Source organism: Panthera leo, chromosome A2 (genome assembly GCF_018350215.1).
Source record: "Panthera leo isolate Ple1 chromosome A2, P.leo_Ple1_pat1.1, whole genome shotgun sequence".
NCBI classification, from domain to species: Eukaryota; Metazoa; Chordata; class Mammalia; order Carnivora; family Felidae; genus Panthera; species Panthera leo.
In genome coordinates, this window is record NC_056680.1 from 120,110,300 (window position 1) to 120,131,331 (window position 21,032).

The 21,032-nt window shown below is 47.7% G+C and overlaps 1 protein-coding gene across 2 annotated transcripts in view; it reads right to left on the reverse strand.

Annotated features, from left to right (window-relative positions):
• SCRN1 (secernin 1) overlaps nucleotides 1–21,032 on the reverse strand; it is a 62,350-nt gene that overhangs the window by 9,318 nt on the left and 32,000 nt on the right. For both annotated transcript variants that reach the window (XM_042921216.1, XM_042921206.1), the window contains 4 exons: nucleotides 15,796–15,977; nucleotides 11,443–11,645; nucleotides 8,095–8,289; nucleotides 5,210–5,375 (listed from right to left, as the gene is read on the reverse strand). In XM_042921216.1, the coding sequence (XP_042777150.1) occupies nucleotides 5,210–5,375; nucleotides 8,095–8,289; nucleotides 11,443–11,645; nucleotides 15,796–15,977 (746 nt within the window). The remainder of the gene's footprint in view (nucleotides 1–5,209; nucleotides 5,376–8,094; nucleotides 8,290–11,442; nucleotides 11,646–15,795; nucleotides 15,978–21,032) is intronic.

Consider the following 21,032-nt stretch of genomic DNA (forward strand, 5'->3'; position numbering starts at 1 on the left):
CAGGAGGGACGATTAAAGGAAGCCATGAGCGACATAAAGGAAACCGTATGACCACGACCCTCAGCTCTCCCTGAGACAAATCTAAGGCATGGTCTGATGACAGGGACCAGAGCGTGCTCTCCCACGCTCTGTCTCAGAAGTCTGCAGAATCTTAGCCTTCGAGCCCAGAGACCTGCTCCCTGGGAGGCGTCCTGGCCTCATCTGTCCCTTTTGTCTTCCAGAATCTTGTGACGCACGCGCCGAGCCAGTGTAAAAAATGTTTCCCTGTCATTTGTTTTCTCATTTGGCAAGAGAGCATAATTACCATGGAAACCCCTGACGTTTTATAGCGTGTCATAACTTTCAAAGTGCTTGCATTCAGTTCTCCTAGTACCCCTATTTTTCTATTCGCTCACTTTTCTATTCTATCCATACAACACGCAAATACGTGTTGAGTAATGATTGAGTACCCGTCACCATTCTAGATACTAGGGACACAGCAATGAACAAGGCAGGGAAAACATTTCCATCCCATTTTACAGATGAGAAGACTGAGGCTCACAGCAGCTAAGTGTTGGGTCCAAAGGCATATTCCTAGTAAGTGGCAGACGGAGAACTAAATTCAGGTCTTCTAAACTGAGGTCAGTTTTCCGCCCACGACCTCACACCATTATATTAACCTTCTGTTGGTTCTTCATACACACTGTGCAGAAAAATAAAACCCTTTTGGTGCTTTGGGATTTTATCATCAGTGGCCAGCCGGCACTTCTGACCTCAAATATGGCTCTATCCTTAGGAAGGTGCAGAAACTCCCCAAGCCACTCAGCCAGGCTTATCCCGTGCCCTGGAGTCCCCCAGATCCACTGAGGGGAGTCTGGCACAGAGCGGGGCAGCACAAGGCTCCTGCGTGGGTGAATCTCCTAAACGTTCAACCAAGCTCAAAATAACCCAAAATAACCAGTTTTCTCTCAATTGCAGGTGTCTCTTGAATGGGTCGCTCCAGCTTCACTGTCGGTCACTTTAATCACACGATCTCAGCCGCATCTGGCTGAGGGCAGGACCTATCAGTAAAGGGCCTTTCTATTTTAAAGGGAAAGAGAACTCGTACATTTGGGGCATAGGATGAGCTTCGGGCTGGATCCAGATGTTCTGGAAGGTTGTGAGGTCAAAGGGCAGAAGAGAGGAATCTGGTGCTGTACGCATTCAGAGTGAAATTGACGGGGGTGCTATTTCACACGGGGCCCTCACCTCTGGGTACGTCTGCTGGCTGTTCCCTGAACAGTACCAGGGATCGTATTTACCTACGCGGCCGCGTCTAAGGTTTGTTAAGTGTTATCTCCACCAACAGACAGGCCGCTCGTCACTACATTTGAATTAACCAGATGAAACAGTCTCAGTTGACTCAGCTTAGCCTCTCAAACTTAGCACACTGGGAGAAGAGAAGGAAACACACACACACACACACACACACACACACACACACACACACCAGGTCCCCTGCAACTCCCCAGCTATTTGCCGCTAGTTAAATTAGGCCCAACATCCCATTTTCCTAGAATTTCTTCCCTATTTTCTGTTTCCTGGGCCGAAGTCCACAGCCTCATACAATGAGAGAAATGGGTTGGGACACAGCCTTCTGATATTTAAAATGGAAAAATTTTTTAATTTTCTCCCCCTCTTGGTTTCTCCATCCTGTACACCGAGTGGACTTTCTGTGGGCTTTCTCAGATGTGGGGGCCTCTTGGCGATATGCCGGCTTGGCAACCGTATCTGAAAAAAATAAGCCCCGATCCATGGCGTCTGCCGGCTTCTGTGGTGTGAACATGCCCACTGTGACCCGTGTCATGTTACCAGTGTGACGTCACTGAACACAGGGTTGGGAAGAGACGCACCTGCTCGGCTCTCACGGGCTCCAGGACCCCGAATTTCACAGTCTCAGTGTGCTAAGGTACCTCTCTCCCCTTTCCCTCTCCAATTCTTCACATCAGTGAGGCTTTGGCAAGTGCCAGCTTCCACGAAGGAAATGGCTTCCAAAGGTCAGAACCAGAGCACTGAAGTCAGTCGCTGTCACCACGTGGATAACTGAGGCACCAGCTGACTCAACGGAATATTAATAGGACAGAATCTGCCTCCTCAATAAAATTAATTAAAGGTCTTTTGCATCTCCCTCTTTAGCTCTCAAACTCTGACTTTTGCACCTCCATCCAGCCCTCAAACTTGCACAGAACCTGGTCCATCCTGGAAGGGGCGGAGAAAGAGGAAAAGAGCGCGAGAACAAGTTATTTCCAGAGAAGGATCTGTAATGAGTCCACCGAGCAAAGGGCAGAGACGTGTCGAAGCAGACAGAGCAACAGTCAGATGGTGTCCTTTGGTTCCGAACATTAATTGGGAGGGATAAAGAACACAGTCCCGCTCTTAAATCATAATCTTTCGCGAGCCCCCTGCTTTGAAATGATTTCCTGAAAACATCTCTCTACTGTTTCCAGCGTCAGCAGAAGCCAGCTAAAATTTCCCCCATTTACTACCTAAAAACCCAAGAGGAGGTAATTATGCTTCCTGCTGACAAAATAGAAAATGTTAAACATGCCCAATTACAGAGAAACACTGAAATGGTGAATAGGAGAAAAGACTCTGTGACAGTTCTAACAGTCACAGTAGGAAACGCAGCTCCCTTAGCCCTGAAAGAAAAAATGAATGCCTTAATCTTCTTTAAGGTCTTTTCAATTAATTTAACCATGAATAACTTTCTTTTAAAATTACTTGAAATCTTCCAGATTAAATATAAGCAGGCTATTTCCCAGCCCATTTTTAGAACCGTACTGGGCCATGTACTTCAGTCTAGGAAATGGCATTCCTTTCTGTTAGTGTTCTGGCCTCACACAGCCCTGTCTTCTAAGCACAGCTGGGGCCGGTGCCTGAGACATCAGGAGCAAGGCAGGTACTTCAGGCCTTCCTCAGCTCAACCCACTCCTTCAAAGGCTCCTGCCCACTAAAGAACACGGCAGGGCATTCTAGTCACTCTACAGAAGGGCTCTAAGTGCCCACGTGTACCCCTGTGGTGCGGCACAGAGCGCTCCCAAGAGGCAGCTGAGCCACCAGCGTTCGGGGCAAGCTAAGTCGGAGTCCATGAAGGGAGGTCCAGACAACAGGGAGAGGAAGGACGAGCCCCAGAGCTGGTGGACGGACAAGAGGGCGGGAGCAGGGCCATCCATGAGAGCAAGCATCCAGAGCTTTGAGATAAGGTCAAAAGGAAGCAGCTGGGGTCAACCAGGAGCGCACCCTGGGAGGCCGACTGGAATACCATGGAGAGGAGGTTCACCGTGGGAGGCCATGAGAGGGTGGCCAGGCTTGTTTACTGGAAGAGTGGGGGGTGGGGGCTGGCGGGGAGAGGAGAGATGGAAACATAATCTACAACAGGGTACCGTTTCATGGCTCTCTGCATGTGTCCATGCTGTCTCTCTACCCAAAATGTCATTCCTGCTTTTCATTCCTAACAAACTCTTCCTCTTCCCACAATGCCCGGCGCGCAAGAGATCCTTCCTCAGTGAAGCGTGCTCCTTCATCATCTCCTCCAAGCCACCTGTTACCTTGCATACACTTCATCCCTAATACCCAATCAGCATGATATCTGGTACACAGTAGGTGCTTCATACATGCTTGTTGAATGAATAAATGAGTGGACGAAAAACTAGGAATAGCTTATACTGAATTTAATAGTCAGGTCCTGCTAGAAGGATCTACTGATATTGGCAGTAATTTACAAGTAAGTCCGACAGGTCAAGAGAGGTACTCGGCTTTTCCCCTGAGTCATCTAAGACACCATCCCTAGCTAGACACCATCATTGTCTTCTATTTCTGAAACAGTAAGAGGAGAATAAATATGTTTAGCTGAAAAGGGAATGAAATTGAACAGCTGCAGATTTCCTGATAGCAGTCAAAGATCTGACACCCGATATACAAACAATGATGTGTGTTTTCAGCCAAGAGAACCCCTAAAAAATACCACTGAAACTATCAGAATAGGACATCTTCATGGTTTTCCAGGCTGAGGGTCAGTCTTGACCTGACACATTCGTAAGCCCACCTTAAAGATTCTGATACAACAGGTTTGGGTCAAGGCACCTGTATTTTTCAAAAACTCCAAGTGCTTCTGATAATGAATTGAATTAGAAACCGCTGGAAAGCTGTGTCTAAGCCACTGATGCCATGACTTGCAGTGTATGTGACCGAACGTTACCAGGGAGTGGGGCTGCTGTCTGCCTGGCAAATCAGAGATAGTCTTAATAAAAGAAAAGTTAAGCCTACTGTCTATTTACTTGGATTATCTCATTTAATCCTCCCCACAAGCATACGAAGTAGGAGCTGACATTATCCCCAGGACCCCCGGTCTGTATAGCACACTGAAGCTTACAGAGGTTAAGTAACTTACCAGCCACTCAGTGAGAGAGATGGAACTCAAAATCCTGACAGGTGATTCTAGAGGCTGTGTTCTTAAACACTGGGCAGCACAATGCCTTTGCTGAACGTAGGCAGAAAGCAACTCCCTAAAACACAATGTCTTACAAAGTGGTCAGTGCCCGGAGGCGCCTGGTGGCTCAGTCGGTTAAGCGTCCGACTTTGGCTCAGGTCATGACCTCGCGGTTCATGAGTTCGAGCCCCGCGTTGGGCTCTGTGCTGACAGCTCAGAGCCTGGAGCCTGCTTCCGATTCTGTGTCTCCCTCTCTCTCTGCCCCTCCCCTGCTCACGCTCTGTCTCTCTCTGTCTCAAAAAGAAATAAAACATTAAAAAAAATTTAAAAAAAAAAAAAAAGAAGTGGTCAGTGCCCTTGACGTTGCCTCAATCTGCATTGCCTCCGGGCTATTTGGTCCTCTAACTTACAGGAACTGATTGTTTTGATCAATCTTGGGCATTCCTGCATCTGTCTCACTGTGTGTTATGTATGTTTGCATCCCTCATGCATGTTTGCACAACGCCTGGCCCATGATATCAACTCAATAAATATCGGTTGAATTTAAACCAATTTGATTCCACGGATGTCATAAAAATGATATGACTCCAGCCAAGAACTCCCCTTTGTCAAAGCTCTTTGTGCTGCATTGGCCACGTTGGGGCCGACTGAAAAATGTGACTCGGCTATAGAAAGAGAGGTGCAGGGACGCAGCGCGTGCGCATTGGATGAGCTTTCGAGGAGCACATACTTCCTGCCAGCACGGCTGTGTCTCAAACAAACCTGGAAGGATCTGGGGTCCCAGTGAAGTAGTGAATGCATGGCGAGCTTCTATTCTGAGGCAGAACAGACACTACACTGGCTGTGGTAAGGAAGGACTCGGAATCTATACAGACTCCACTGGCTTTGTCCCGTAAGATGTCAATCATAGTCTGCACAGTGATGCTTTCTGTAAAGAAAAAAAAAAAAAAAGAGAAAGAGAGAGAGAGAGAGAGAAGCTTTAATAGCGGCAAGTTGTTAACCAAAATCCATTTGTTCCTTTTCTTCTTAGTTACAGAACCCTGGACTATAACTGCCCAGCTACAGACTATGTTTCCCAGCTTCCCTTGTGGCTCGGGCGGGGTCACATGATAAATCCTGACCAGTGGGAGAAGAAATGCTACGTGCAACTTCCTCGTCACCTCCATACAAAGGACGGTTCGCCCTTCACTTTGTTTGCCCCTCTTTCTGCTGCCCAGGACATGCCCGCAAGTCGGACCACAGGCGGAAGTCAAACGTCGCGTATGGCTGTCCTCTGGTGCCGGGTAACCCACCAGCCCTGGACTGGCCGTATACATCTAGACCATAACACGGGAGAAAAATAAGCTTCCATTTTCTCGAAGCCATATTATTTTGGAGTCTCCTTGCGCTAAGTAGCACTTAGCAATTTCTCAACCAGTACAGTATGCAATAGAACGATATCCATAGGAAAGTATTTGCAGTCTATGCACAATCCACTAAGCAAGTTCTCTCATACACACTTGCTGGTTACAGTCAGCACTGTATTTGGAGAATGACCTGTCTGCAGTGGGAAAGAGACACACAGAGAAATATTCAGAACATTCACAGCCATTTTGAGTACTGGCTCTGACTTCAGATAAATGCGTAAACAACTCCTTGGCTACAAAGGACCCCGGTTTTACGTTTTCTCCCTCTGATCATGATTCGTTAAAACACTATTCTTTCCGTCTATGTTCACATAGATGGAATCAAAGCGTCACATAAAGAAGAGGTGCCTTAAACTTCACTAACACAACTCACGTCCTCTTTGTACATTTCCAATTGTAATATGCCATACCTAAAAGGATTAATAAAGCCTTGATTTCTTCAACTACCCGGTGTTAAACATTTTTCATTGTCTTACGAATGAGTTTATTGATTTAAATCAGGACCCAGTCGGTTGATAACAGCTGAAATCTCTTTTGACCTCTGCTTCTCACTTTATCCCCTTGCATTTTATTTGTGGGGCCATTTCTCCTATAGAGTTTCCCACAGTCTGCACTTTGCAGACAGCAGCCCCTGGTGTTACTTAGTATGTCCTCCCATCCTCTGCATTTCCTGTAAACCCGTAGCTAGGTCCAGAGGCTTCATCAGATTTAGATTTGATGTTCTGGCAAGACTGCTTCATACATGGTATTATATACTTTTATCAAGCTGGGTTTGTTTTTTTGTTAACTTTTGGAGTTTTTTTTTTGAAGTTCCCATTTTATTTTTTATTTATTTTTTAATTTTTTTTTAACGTTTATTTATTTTTGAGACAGAGAGAGAGAGAGACAGAGCATGAATGGGGGAGGGGCAGAGAGAGAGGGAGACACAGAATCAGAAGCAGGCTCCAGGCTCTGAGCCATCAGCCCAGAGACCGACGCGGGGATCGAACTCACGGACCACGAGATCGTGACCTGAGCTGAAGTCGGACGCTTAACCGACTGAGCCACCCAGGGGCCCCATGAAGTTCCCATTTTAAAATGGATCACTGTCCTACCTTCCTACCCTTAATACATTAAGTTCTACAGCCAAAGTCGTGACATGTTCTTCTACGTTAAGCATCGGCAAGCTTTTTCTTTTTTTTTTTTTTTTTTTATTTATTTTTGGGACAGAGAGAGACAGAGCATGAACGGGGGAGGGGCAGAGAGAGAGGGAGACACAGAATCGGAAACAGGCTCCAGGCTCCGAGCCATCAGCTCAGAGCCTGACGTGGGGCTCGAACTCACAGACCGCGAGATCGTGACCTGGCTGAAGTCGGACGCTTAACCGACTGCGCCACCCAGGCGCCCCGGCAAGCTTTTTCTTAAAGAACCAGACAGTAAATATTTCAGGCTTATGGGCCCCACCACCTTGCTGTAACTTACCTGTCGCAACTCTGCAACTATGCCAATATGGCATGGAAGCAGTCATAACCAGCACCTAGATAAATGTGCACGGCTGTATTCCAGTAAAATTTTATTTGCAAAATAGGGGATTGCCAACAGGTCCCAGTCTGTTGACCCCTGTTCTAAATGATCACAGGTCTAACTTACAAAACGCATGTATCACTGGCAACTATAAAATGTGGCCTCAGTGGTGTACTTGGAAGGGTTTCCGCTCGGGCACAGAAGTAATAAGCTATCCAGTCACCACATTTGCCTCAACATGGATTCTGATTAAGTCAATAGCTAGGTGCGAGATAGAGGGTTCGGGAAGAGAATTCAGAACAACAGTTCCAACTCAACAAATGTTCACGGAGCAAAAGACTATAATGGACACCACGAGGGGATCCCAGTATGAGTGAAAGACAGTGCCCTGCCCTCCAGGCTCAGCAGGCCACTGAGAAAGGAAAATACAGGAAGACAAGGCAATGAGTGAAACGCTGAGGTAGAAGGAAGGCTACAGTAAGTTATCACGAAGACAAGCACAATGACTTGAATCAGAAGGAGGAAAAACCCTCGTGGATGAGGAAGCATCCTGTAACAATAGATATACGTCATCCTGCCTGCACATCAGGGACATCAACACAAGTTCGTCTCTATGTACAAGGTCCGTTCTCATTTCCACCTCCTTGCTCACCCCCCGAAGTTCAGACAAGTTCTCTGAAACACAGCTGCAAGACAACAGGCATGAGAGGGAGAATCGTAAGGGATATACTAACTCACCTTCTTTCTTTTCTAAGCTGTCTTTGCCTGCACAGCAGTCTAGGTGGTCATCAGCCGGAGAAAAAACTTCGGAAAAATTGAACTCGTCCTCTCCCGTCCACCAGCCTTGACTCTGAGCATAACTCCTGAGCTCAGGATGCTGCGCGTCTATCTTAGTGGTGAGCGAAAGCTGATTGCAAATACACTTCACTCCCTCTGTAGAGAGTGCAAAGTCCGGTTAGCTGGAAAGATACTTAGAAGGACTTAATCAAGAAATGGAAATTTACACCGAATCCCTTCTCTGCGATTCGACTTTAGAGAGAGGAAATGACTCTATTTTTGAAGAGAGAAACACAATCCTTGGTCCTCTTGTAAGAAGACCTCCCAGAAGGTTTGACCAGTCCTGACCGGGCACTACCACATTTTAAAGGAGCAATGGTCGCTGGATCTAAAATTCACACTCGGAAGGAAACCTGTGCAGCTCTCATTAGGGCTAAATAAACCCCAGGCATCTATTAACGATAGGAATGAAAGGTTTCTTGAAAGAGACATGACGCGACTTACAAGACTTATGAACATCACAACTATAGCCCTGCTTCTTCCCCAATTTAGGCTTCCTCCACTTGAAGGAACACTTTACACCTCCACCCTCTGCCCAAGTAACATCACTTTTGGAAAATACAAAGATGGCACCTCTTCATTCAACTTTTTTTCTTTTTCAGGTCCCAACATTTAGAAAAACACAGTGGCACTGATAATGAATTGTTTTAAAAGAACGGAATGTACCTGCGAATATACGTCTCTGAGGATATCAGTATAAGCGTGTGTGTGTGTGTGTGTGTGTGTGTGTGTGCATGCGTGTACGTGTATATGAGTGCAGAAATTCTATGGGAATTTTTTTCTCATAAAAATATAAGTGCAGCTAAAAGAGTCTAGAGTCGGGAGCGCATGAATGCTGAGTGCACTCCAGCTTGATGAAACTCCCCTATCGGCTGGCAGGCTTCCTGTGGCTTCTTCCAAAGCCTCAGCTGCAAATCCACTGAGGATGACTTCATTCTTCAAGATGCTGTCTAGAACACTAAGAAGTTATGAGTTGTAGCTCAAAAGAGGCCATCCGTACTTGCTGCTTCCAGAGAGCGTGCTGATCTTTTAAATTCTTGGGAGAATCAAGTAGAGAGAGAGATCAAACCACAAGCCGCAAGCCGTTACTGCCTAAAAACCAGTTTCTAGAGACAAGGTCAGTGCTGGACAGGGTTCTTCCAGTATGTTCTGCTCCACTGATTTGTTCTTCCAAAATAAGTATTCCTAGCTGATGGGCATTGGCCTTCTGCCGCTCATCTTTTCAGAGGACAACACAAGAATAAAACTACTTAAAAAAAATTAAAAATAAAAAGGAGCTTTGGCCTAAAAAGGGGCTTTTGGCATTCTTCATGCTAAGCTATCCAAAAAAATCCTGTGAGCAACGCCACAGATATTATTTTCCTAAAGGGCTGATTTATAATGTATGTTTGCTTTCGGGGCGCCCAGGTGGCTCAGTAGGTTAAGCGTCCGACTCTTGATTTCGGCTCAGGTCATGATCTCACGCTTCATGATCAAGCTCTGAGTCAGGCTCTGTGCTGACTGTGCAGACCCCGCTTGGGATTCTCTCTCTCCCTCTCTCCACTCCCCACCCCCCCACCCCCGCAACTCGCTGTCTCTCTCTCAAAAGTACGGAAAAAACATTAAAAATAATATATGTTTGCTCCCAAGAATGTTAGCATTCAGGGCCTAGTTTCATCAAGTCCTGTTGCACTCACACCGCTGCTGGGATCAGAGGACATGAGATCAATGAGTCCAAGGAATGAATGGCTGAGCTTTTACTTCAATGTTTCGTGAAAGCACGCATTTTGAGGAGATGGGTTTTTTAAGCTGCATCTTGAAGAGAAACTAAGCTTCTGAAATGCAGGTATAGATCAAAAAGTTTTAAGTTCTATTTAAAAGCAATATATGACTGCTTTTTCAGCATGGACCACTAGCCGTCCTGCCAGAAACGTTGGAGAGTAAGGCTTCAGCTTAGAACTTTTTTGATAAAAAAGTTTAAAGTTCTTGCACTGCAGCAGGCTCAGTGATCCAGCGGCCACACCGGTTGTCTCAGTTCTGTAAGTGCCATAGGGATGGGGCACAGGCACCAGGAGGTATATGCTGGGCACGTGAGGGTGAAGAAACTCTCTGGGACTGTTGCAAGGGTGCCACCAGCCCATTCGGTGCCCTTGTGAGAATGCGAAGAAGCCACCCTCCTCCAGGCAAGCGCCGCAAGCCAGCCACGTAGAGCATGCAACACACCCCTCGTCCACAGAAACCCTCATCACTGCACTGACTCAGGCCACAGAAAACCTTGACTCTCAACTATCGCAGTAGATCTTCTGCTTCTAACTCAGGTCAGCTTTGGTTCCAATCACCCCTTGGGTAGGTCTGGAAAACAGGTTTCATCCCTATCATCAATTCTGAGGAACTGGAAGAGACTTCCTGACAAATTCAGTTGAGAAACTGAAGCCCAAGTTTAGGTTCAACACGAGAAGAGGGTGGCGAGCCACTAGCCACGTGTGCCGTGAGCACAGGAGGGGAGAAATGGTGGCACACCGTCTAGGTACTTGTCATCCAGTCCTGAGGAGCGTCAGGGGGGCTTCACTGGCCGATTCTCTCCTAGAATTCCTTCGTCCTCTCGGAAACCCTTTAACCCATGCTGGGACCTCATCCTGTCTCCAATATGAGGCTGCTAAGTGATGAGACAGGACAACACAACCCCCTCTAACATCTCCTTCCTCGGAACTGTCTCAGAACAAAGTGCTGCAGGGAGCACAGAGCCACAACTGTGTGGGCACAAGATCCTTCCGAATGGATCCCCTAGGCCTCTGCGCTTCTAGAAACACTGTCTCACAGAGAAATGAGCTTGTCCCAGAGGCAGTCCACGGTCCTCACACAGATCCGAACGCCTCTTTTAGAGGAACATTCCAAGTGCGAGGAGCCACAGGGCTACGGGTGATGAGGGGCAGCTCCCTGTTGTAGGGGTTCACTCACTGAATGGAATGGGATAATCACCATTCCTTTGGCCAAGTCACAGAGTAACCATTTGGGTCACGAAACGGCCGGTAGCCACAGCCGGGTCCTGCCCAGAAAGCAAGCGGAAAATAAGAAATGTCACGAGCGTGTCTCCCAAGTGTTGACACCTCTGCAGCCAAGGTTCTTTCTAGAAGCAGAGCCCAGAAGTGAGGATACGGCACAGAGGGGGTCTGCCGCACCATGGTGACTCCTACGCATCCAGGCAGCATCCGCCCGAGCCTCTCTTGCCCTCGAAGCTCCCCCCCACCCCCGCCCGTCCACACCGCTCACCTGTGATCTGCTCAGCAGCCCAGTACTTCCCCACGGTCTCCAGCACCCAGGCTTCCTCGCGATCCACAATCAGATACGCGCTTTGGAAGCTGTGGCAGGCGTGTGCATCTTCGTAATAATTGCCACCCTGTCCGTGTTCCTCCAACAAGGCGACGATGACATCCAAGGCTTCTTTGGCTGTTGTCCCTCTTTCCAAACCAAGCCTGAAGTAAGAAGACCAGAAGTCTCCCTCAGTCCCTTCGTACGCTATGGTTCTCACCACAGTAACCAAAGCCTGGGGTGCAGCTGAGTTATGAAGCACGCTGTCACGTGTAAATGTATGAAATATGCAGGCCGATACACGGATTCACGGCACTTGAGCTCAGGATACGTCTCTCACGCATTCGGTTCCAAATCGTGGGGGTGTTTTCTGTCTTTGGGCACCCCCCATCCCCCCCCCCGACACACACACACAAACAGAAGACTCAGGAACCCAGTGGCTTCTCCCTCGTGAAAGGCAGCTCAGCCAACGCTCTGTTTCTTTTCTGATTCTGACTCCCATGATGCCGGCCAGCTCAGCTCTAGCCGTGTCAAGACCCCCTTTCTGTGGCTTATTCTCCCTCCTGCCTCCGGGCAAAAGGACACCTGTGCGCAGGGCAGCCTTGATCTCTGTTACTCTACACCAGGCATTTTGGTTGGTAACAAAGGGTTCCATTGCCAGCCCTTGTCCTCAGTACATATGTTTTACTCCGTCATCTCACAGGGAATGGGTGCCTGGTGGGACGTGATCCATCCTTTTCTGCGTATCTCTCCTCCTACCTATCAGCCTGCCTCTCCTGGTGTGGCTTAGAGCGTCACTTATCAAAAAGTACCTATTTCTTCTGAAATGAAACAGCAGTCTGCTCCCAGCCCTTCCAAGTAATCGGCCCCCTACAGAGGGCACAGAAACAGCCCTCTGCGTGACCTCGGGCAAGTCCCATAATATGTCTGAACTCCGCGTTATGTCACCTATAAAACAGGTACCTAATCCCTGGGCTCTATGAAGACAGGTGTACGAGATACTGACTGTGAAAATACAAACACAACTGCCCAGGACCAAGGGGGTCAGTAGGTCTGAGAGGCAGCACGCTGTGGCCGAAAAACAATGGCTCAGAGATACGGGGACCTGGCTCCCAATTCTATGTGTGCCACCCACTGGCAGTGTGACCTTAAGTAACATAACCTTTCGGGAACGTGATTTTCTCATTTGTAATGTCAAAACGGGACTACGCCCCTCTCGGGCTGATGTGAAAGAGGATGGCACTTGAAATGTACTCAGTAAGTGTCCACTGACTCATCTCTTGCTTCCAATCATAATTCTGGCGGCAGGAACACAAGGACTTCAGAACAGAGACGACGGTGCCCGCTAAAATGGCAGCATAAGCCAGCTCTGTGGGAATTTTCATCATGTGAGCAATCGTCTCTAAAACTCACCCAGCCTGATTCTTGCTGAAGGAACCTCCACTGTCCTGCCAGGAAGAGGAAAAGATAATGCTACAGACTTATTTCTCTCTCTCTCTTTTTTTTTTTTTTAAGTTTATGTATTTATTTTGGGAGAGGCAGGGAGAATGCAAACAGGGGAGGGGCAGAGAGAGAGGGGAGCCCAACGTGGGGCTTGAACTCGCGAAACCCTGACATCCTGACCTGAGCCAAAATCAAGAGTCGGTCGCTTCACTGAGTGAGCCACCCAGGCGCCCCGACAGACTTGCTCTCGTGACAGGCTTATCTTCGTAGTCAGATAATTATATATCCATTTATTGGGCATTTCTCAATTTTAGCTTATTTAGGAAGACTTGGTGAAAAGGCACTGATTTGCAAAGCTGAACCCTAAGACCTTAGCAGAGTGATACAAAATAAACTTAGGAGACGGTTGGCTTAAGCAGACTTTTCTGTTGGTGGGTGTCATCTTCTCCAAAGAGGACCGACAGAAGCAAGCTCATCTGCTCTTGAGGATCCAGAGGAAACAAGCATGCTATATGAGCACCTCTCTGATCTGCCCGAGCTGTGCCCCGAGGAGGGCCCCCTTCTTCCTTTCACAGATGCCTAGCAGCCTCTGGTCACATTGCCTCATGCATGCATTCCAGGCAGAAGCCTTGTCCCGAGGCCTTCACAGGGCTCCAATCTGCCCAGGCAAACATGTGCTAGGAGCGTGGGAATACCTAGCCAGGGGCACACCACCTTTGGAAGCCGTGACTTCTCTTTTGCAGCTTCTAGCTCATTCTCCTGTCGTTCTGCCCGCTGCATTCCACACTGAGGCGCCAGTACGCGCACTTGCCCTCCCACAAGGCAAGAACCTTGGCTCCGGGAGTTTCCTTAGTGCCCTCTGCATATGGCATCGGCAGCGGGACCTCAGCACTCATCCACAGACACCACTCTGATCAGACCCTCCTACCCTCTGTGCCAGGACCAAGGAAAACGATACACCTGGCCACTCCCACTTAGCCTCTGTGCCATGGGCCAAGGATAGGACAGCCTGCTCCACTGTATCAGGATGCAAACAACAGCAAGACTGAGGGGACAGGTGCACCCGGGTTACAGTAGTCTAGGGCCACAAGTTACCCGATATCAAGAGACCCGTTCCAAAGCCTTTCACAGTGCTCTGGCCCCATAGATGGGGCAAATTCACGTGACTCAAAATGAGAACACCATCTTTCTGGTCCCATGCCTACTTTCCCTTTGGCTATGTCACCTCACTATGGGCATGACCGGGGCAGGAAAAGGGATGGAATTCGCTGGGCCAAGGTTAGAATCTCACTCTGACATCTACCTTCAGTGCAGTTCAGATCCTTTGAACATATGAGCTCGGTCCACGTTTTTCTGGATCTTGGAGTTAGATGCACCCAAGTCAAATTCTTGTTTTATGAAAACTACTTGTAAGGATCCCTACTTGTATTCCATGACTCTCACACAGGTATGTCAAGCCCAGTGTGCCCATTCCTGGAAGGTCAATAGACCTATCCATCGGTTGGCGGAAGCTATGGACCACAGAGGTCTCTGTATAAATGCACACTTTCTCCCTGGAAGTCCTACAAAGTGTCAAAACCGCGAATGCTTGGTGTAAGATGTTGGCTCTGGGAGGTTCTTTAGAGGTCATCCGATCTAAGGCCTCCCCTCGAATAAATGCGGAGACTGTGGTCCCAAGGGGTGCTGTAACTTGGGTGTACTCACACGGAAAACCAAGGCCCCTGGCTCCCAGCCCAATATTCTTTCAACGAGGCCATGAGTCTGTTGCATTTCACCATCTCCGAAAAAAAGAAAGCCAGTTCAGAGTGTCGTTTCGGTCCCACCCACCCTCGCCTTTGGTGGTTCACTCCAAACTCGGTCATTGATCAGCCACCACAGGCCAGGCACACAAGTCCCGGTGCTCACGGCACGGTGGTGACCAAGGAGAGGCCCCCATCCCACCGAGCCCACGACGCGTCTGCTGCCTCCTGTTATGTAGTGCCCGGTAGAGAAGGAAAAGGGAAAAGGACAAGTGAGATGAAGAAGGATAGGAGGGGCATATATCTCTTCTTTCTTCCTTGGTATGTTATGTATTTTATATGCAGCCTTCCCTCTTTTGTATATTTTAGCTACATTTCAAACCATGAACCACCCACTTAAAATACACCGTTCAGTGATTTTTAGTACATTCACACATCTACCACCACAACCTAACTGGGACATTTTCAACACCCCAAAAAGAAGCCCCATATCCATAAGGAATCACTCCCCATTTTCCCACCCCTGCCACAGGCAATCACTAATCTATTTTCTGCTACTATGGATTTGCCTGTTCTGGACATTTCATGTAAATGCAATCATACAACATGCGACCTCCGGTGTCTGGCTTTGTTACTTAGCATGATGTTTTCTTTCTTTCTTTCTTTTTTTTTTTTTTTAATATTTCTTTATTTCTGAGACAGAGAGAGACAGAGCATGAACGGGGGAGGGTCAGAGAGAGAGAGGGAGACACAGAATCTGAAACAGGCTCCAGGCTCCGAGCTGTCAGCACAGAGCCCGACGCGGGGCTCGAACTCACAAACCGAGAGATCATGACCTGAGCTGAAGTCGGTCGCTCAACCCACTGAGCCACCCAGGCGCCCCTAGCACGATGTTTTCAAAACCCACCATGCTGAAGCATGTGTAAGCACTCGGTTATTTTTTATTGCTCAATAATATTCCACTGTAATCCACCTTTTTTGTTTTTTCCTATCACCTCAAACTTATCAAAAGACACATGTCTCCTTTGGGAGGACCGTGTTACAAAAATATGAGGTTTGGAGGGAAATAAATCCCGTTCCCATTTCCCCCACCTGTTCTGAGCAGTTGTTTCAAAGAATGACTGTGTGGTACCTGACCAGATCCATCCCCAATAAGGCTTCGGTCTCAGCTGCTGGTTCTCTGGCATTGATGGCTTCATTGGCTATGCACACTCCATGCTCATTGGCTCCCATTTCTGCCCCCCAAAGCCAGGCAGGTCTGCTTAGCACTATAGCATGGGTCCTGGGAACTTGGTCGATTGAAATGTACGTGCACTAGAAAACAAAGACAGGAAAGAAAGGACCATCACCCGTCAGGAACCACTCAGTTTCCATCTTGGTACTTAACCGGAACCACTACATCAGTTGCAAACAGAGCCAGAAAATGAAAGGCCTTGGGAACACAAGACTTAAAAGATACCCCAGGTCTCAACGCAAGCTCAGAGGTCTCTAGAGTGAGGTGCAGTTGTGCCAATCAGGTTTCAGTCTCCGGTTCAAGCCCAGTTTATCCACAATGCTCTCGCATTTATAGCAATCAGCTTCTTTTTTTAACGTTTATTTATTTTTGAGACAGAGAGAGACAGAGCATGAACAGGGGAGGAGGAGAGAGAGAGGGAGACACAGAATCTGAAACAGGCTCCAGGCTCTGAGCTGTCAGCACAGAGCCCGACGCGGGGCTCGAACTCACGGACTGTGAGATCATGACCTGAGCCGAAGTCGGACGCTTAACTGACCGAGCCACCCAGGCACCCCAGCAATCAGCTTCTTGAACCAGGTATGCAGCCCATCTGTGCCCTGAATACGCTGTCTGGTCATTTCAGCAGGCACAGATGCTTCAGGGCACAAGCATTTTAAACAAACATAACCATTTATTCCCATCTCCAAAATTCCTTCCAGATCAGTGGCTTTCAAACTTCTTTAAAGTTATTGAACCTTACTACAGAAGAAACTTTACTCGGAGGCCTAACATAGAAAGCAGATTAAAGGAAAATGTGTTGCCTGACGAAGATGGGGGTGAGGCCAGGGGGGGTCCCTATGCTCCTGGCAATGATCCCTAGGGCTCCCTGGAACCTAGTTTCATAACCTTCACGTTTGCTCTAGTGGTAGAAAAGGGAACGTGATGATAAAGCTTTACATTTAACTAATGCATTAAATGCTCTCTTATACACTGTGCTTCCCCGTCTGTCCCATCTGATTCTCACACTAAGCCTATGCAGCGGACACAGGGGAAGAGAGTCCCAGAAGGGCATGTTTCTAACTACGATCAGGACAGCAAGACCCACACCATGTGGTGTTGTATATCTTACCTTCTCCAGGCTGCTGTGTCTTTACCTGGAAAATGAGTGAGCTAATCGAGAACAAGCGATTTTGTTTTTCGAAATATTTTTAGCCTTAGAACCCTGCCTTCGCACGAACTCTTACGTAGAAGCATGAAGACAGTAAAAGCGGTCACGGTGCGTTGAGGCAAATGGAAGTTGGGGGGGGGGACCAGCTAACTCAAAGCCCGGCCTGCTGGTTCTACCCTTTCCCTCCCCACGATGGGCCCACGGCACAGACAGCTCCCTTGGAGAAATGAGAAAAACGTTAACCTGGGTGGCCCATAAGGCGCCTGCTGACTCTGGCATGGAATCCAGGGCTCAAGCTGCACAGCGCTATTTGGCTCTCAAGGGAGAAATTCGTCACCTGCGGCAACCATTTACATTTTAAATTGGGCACTGAAAGCATCGGTCAACTGTGGCCTCGGATCTTTTTCTGACTCGCGACCCAGTTGTGTCGACTGAACACAGCCCGGGACGTTATTCTGCATTGATCTTCCATAACGTCTAAGCCTCGGGTAAGAGCTAAAACACGGGCGGCATGCACACTCATTGGTCAGGTGACATATGTGTCTTCATAATCCATGGAAGGTGCTGCTCTGCGCTGGGATGATGTTGTTTCACTGGATAAATACTGGTAAGACTGAAAGCTAATTAAATCCAGAGGCTGTCAAGAGGCTCTTGAGTTTTTCACGGCAAATTGATAATGAAATGCACTCTTGAAATGTTTTGCCTAGTTCCTGAACGTTGTTTACTTTGAAAAACGCTTCTTTTACAGCAAAAACCTAGCCAGAGCCATGAACAAACTACGGTCCTCTGTGCTCTTCTAAATGTGATAGCAGTTTATATCTTAAAATTGTATTCTTCATGTAAAAAGCAGTTCAGGCATCGACCAACGTTTTCCAAACCCCTCTGTGTACACTGAGTCAGTTCCAGTGATAAATTCTGTCTTGAAAAGAATGAGTAAATATGGAAGGAATTTAAGATTCTTTAAAAAAAAAAAATTTTTTTAACGTTTATTTTTGAGAGACAGAGAACGAGCAGGGGAGGAACAGAGAGAGGAGGATGCAGAATCCGAAGCAGGCTCCAGGCTCTGTGCTGTCAGCACAGAACCCGACGTGGGGCTTGAACCCACGGACTGCGAGATCATGACCTGAGCCGAAGTCAGTTGCTTAACCGACTGAGCCACCCACGCGCCCCAGGAATTTAAGATTCTTAAGCGCAGACGTATCATAAAGTTATTTTTATGGGCAAGAAGGAAGCAAAAAGAAGAATGGGTTTATTTATCTGTTCTCAAATTCGTTTTTACACATTCGTTTCCATTTTGCCAATTATTTACAGAGCACCAACCACACAGAAGGCATTTTGTGCTAAGCACTGTTTGCAGATAAATCAGGAAGGATGCCTAATCCCTGTTCTTTCAGTTGGGAAACAAGGAGAAAGCACACATGCAAATTACCATGACCACCAGGCCAACCTCAGCAGGTATCACCAAGGCCTGTCAAGTTAATGTGTAATCCATCTTTCCCCCTCCTCAATCTTGTACATCTGAGCAATCCATTCCTGTTTTTTTCTTCCACATTCCATTCCATTTATCCCCTTCCAAATACTGTATAATTGGCTTATGTACTGCATATACCGTTTATGTATGTTATCTCCCCCAGCCACAAGGTAAGCTCCATAGGGGCAAGGAGATATATTTGTGGTTTAGTTCAGTGATATATCCCAAATCTGGTACACACTAGGCATCAACAGATCTTTTTTCAAGGGAGGGAAGGAAGGAAGGAAGGAAGGAAGGAAGGAAGGAATAAGTGAACAACAAAGAACAGAGGGACACAATACAGGTTCAACAGAAAGAGGGAAATTATCCAAGTGGCCAGAGGATTTATCAAATGAGTGTTTTTTGAGCTGATCTTGAAAAAACGGGCCAGACATCGAGGCGCTCCTGACAGAGAGGTAAGAGCCAGAGAAGAGAGAGACAGAGACGGGGCCAGGAACATTCCCCCCTCTGTGCCACTCACAGAAGCTATTGCGAAGGCATTGAGTAACAGCACTGCAAGAGCTCAGTAAGCATTGACTGATAAAAATGTTGAAAACTGAATCCAAAAGACCATATGGTCTTCGTGGGAGTTCAAAATATTTGCAGCCAACTTGACACTTTTTAGCCAAACTCGGAAGGAGGAGGAAGAAAAGAGATGCCCAAGTAGCCAGATGGGCCACATCGGCCCCTCCTAAACACCAGGCGGAAAGCCAATGCACCAGACAGATCCCCCTCATATGCTACAGAGCAAAGGGGTTATGGAGATGGGGGGGGGGGGGGCGGTGCACCCAAGCCCTTCGGAGCCTGTAACACACACACCCTTAGGGCATCTCTGTCACGGACTGCAGCAGCCTGAGCCTAACAAGGACCCTTCTGTGGCTACAATTCACACACACTCCATTGTGTTTGAAATCTGACGAATCACACCCAGATCAAAGAGGATGGTCACGATTGCTTATCTAAAATCCTCGTCTGGGAGCAAACCTCGTAAATAGGGAACGTTAACACAAGATGTAATTAGCTAAACTGTGTAAAGTCAGCCATCTAGAACATGAACTCTGCAGGCAGTCATTTCTTTTTTATTTTTAAGTTTATTTATTTTGAGAGAGAGAGAGAGCAGGGAGGGGCAGAAAGAGAGGGAGAGAGAGAATTCCAAGCAGGCTCTGCACTGTCCGCACAGAGCCTGACGCAGGGCTTGAACTCACAAACTGCAAGTTCATGGCCTGAGCCAAAACCAAGACTCAGACGCTTAACCGACTGAGCCACCCAGGTGCCCCCGTCACCGTTTTTCTTTTTTTTTTAATAAAATTCACTCATCTTCACAACGGCCACATCACTATTGAGGAGGCAGACGGTAAGTGGGAGTGGGATCTCAGGCAGCAGGGAAGGTCTCACCAAAAAAAAAAAAAAGCAAATCCAAAATGCACCTGACATGTTCTTTCAGCGTGACAGAAGCAGTTTCGCTCCTCAAGTCAAAATTCCTGGCCAGAATTCCTACCCAAAACAAAAAGGGGAAAGAACACGTTCACCACGCAAAAGCTCAATCTTTACAGGGATGGTTCTGGTCTCAGCTTCGGTGATTAAGCCGCTTAAGAGGTTTGCAGAGAGAGAGAGACAGAGATGAGCAAATTGTCTTGCTGCCCACGGCCACTCCCAACCAGCCTCTCATAAAACAAATCTGTCAGCTGTGTGACTTCTGGGTGCCAAGGCCACATAACAGTATAAGGCTGCCTGGAGCGGGGAGCACGGTGAGGCAGGCTTGTAAATGTCGGCACTGTCTGCTGCTGATCACTGAGGTTTTAAAGGTACTGCCTGCACTGAGCCTGTCACTCTTTCAGGTGGCTCCAGGGGACACGTGCCAGGTTGGAGGATAGAAAAGATGAGCCTTGCCTGACAAAGCCCTGGGGACGGCGACAAAAGACAATTCCCCTGCAGGGCAAGCCCTTTATTATTTTCTGTGATTGTGTCAAAAACGAAAAAGCAAAATCAGCTTCACGCTGGTGCCTACCCCTTGCACATTCCGGTGCACACCCTTCCTGGATATCACCCAGTGAAAGGGGAACAGAGACACTCACACAATAGACGTTTCAATTAATGAAATGCAACCATTGTGCTTTCCTACTGTACTCAGATGGTGAACACAGCCCTGGCACCACCAGTGAAAAAGCACTCTGAAATGAGCTGATGACTCAGCCAGACTTCCCAGGGTTGGGGGGGCGGAGGGGGGGGGAGCAGGGAAAATGGGATGCTTTGGAGGAATATTTTTAGGTTTAGAAAATTTGCAACTCTAAAGCAGCACTGCTCATGATCACTGAGGTTCTTGGGGTTTGTTTTTATCTTCTTTAGCCCAGTGTCTTGCCGGCTACTTGACCGGTTTTTGAAAATGTGCCCTTAAGGTTCATATGACTCTAAATAATGACCAAAAAAAGAGTGTCAGCCACATTTTAGAAGCAGGGCCTTATACTCCCTTGAGGA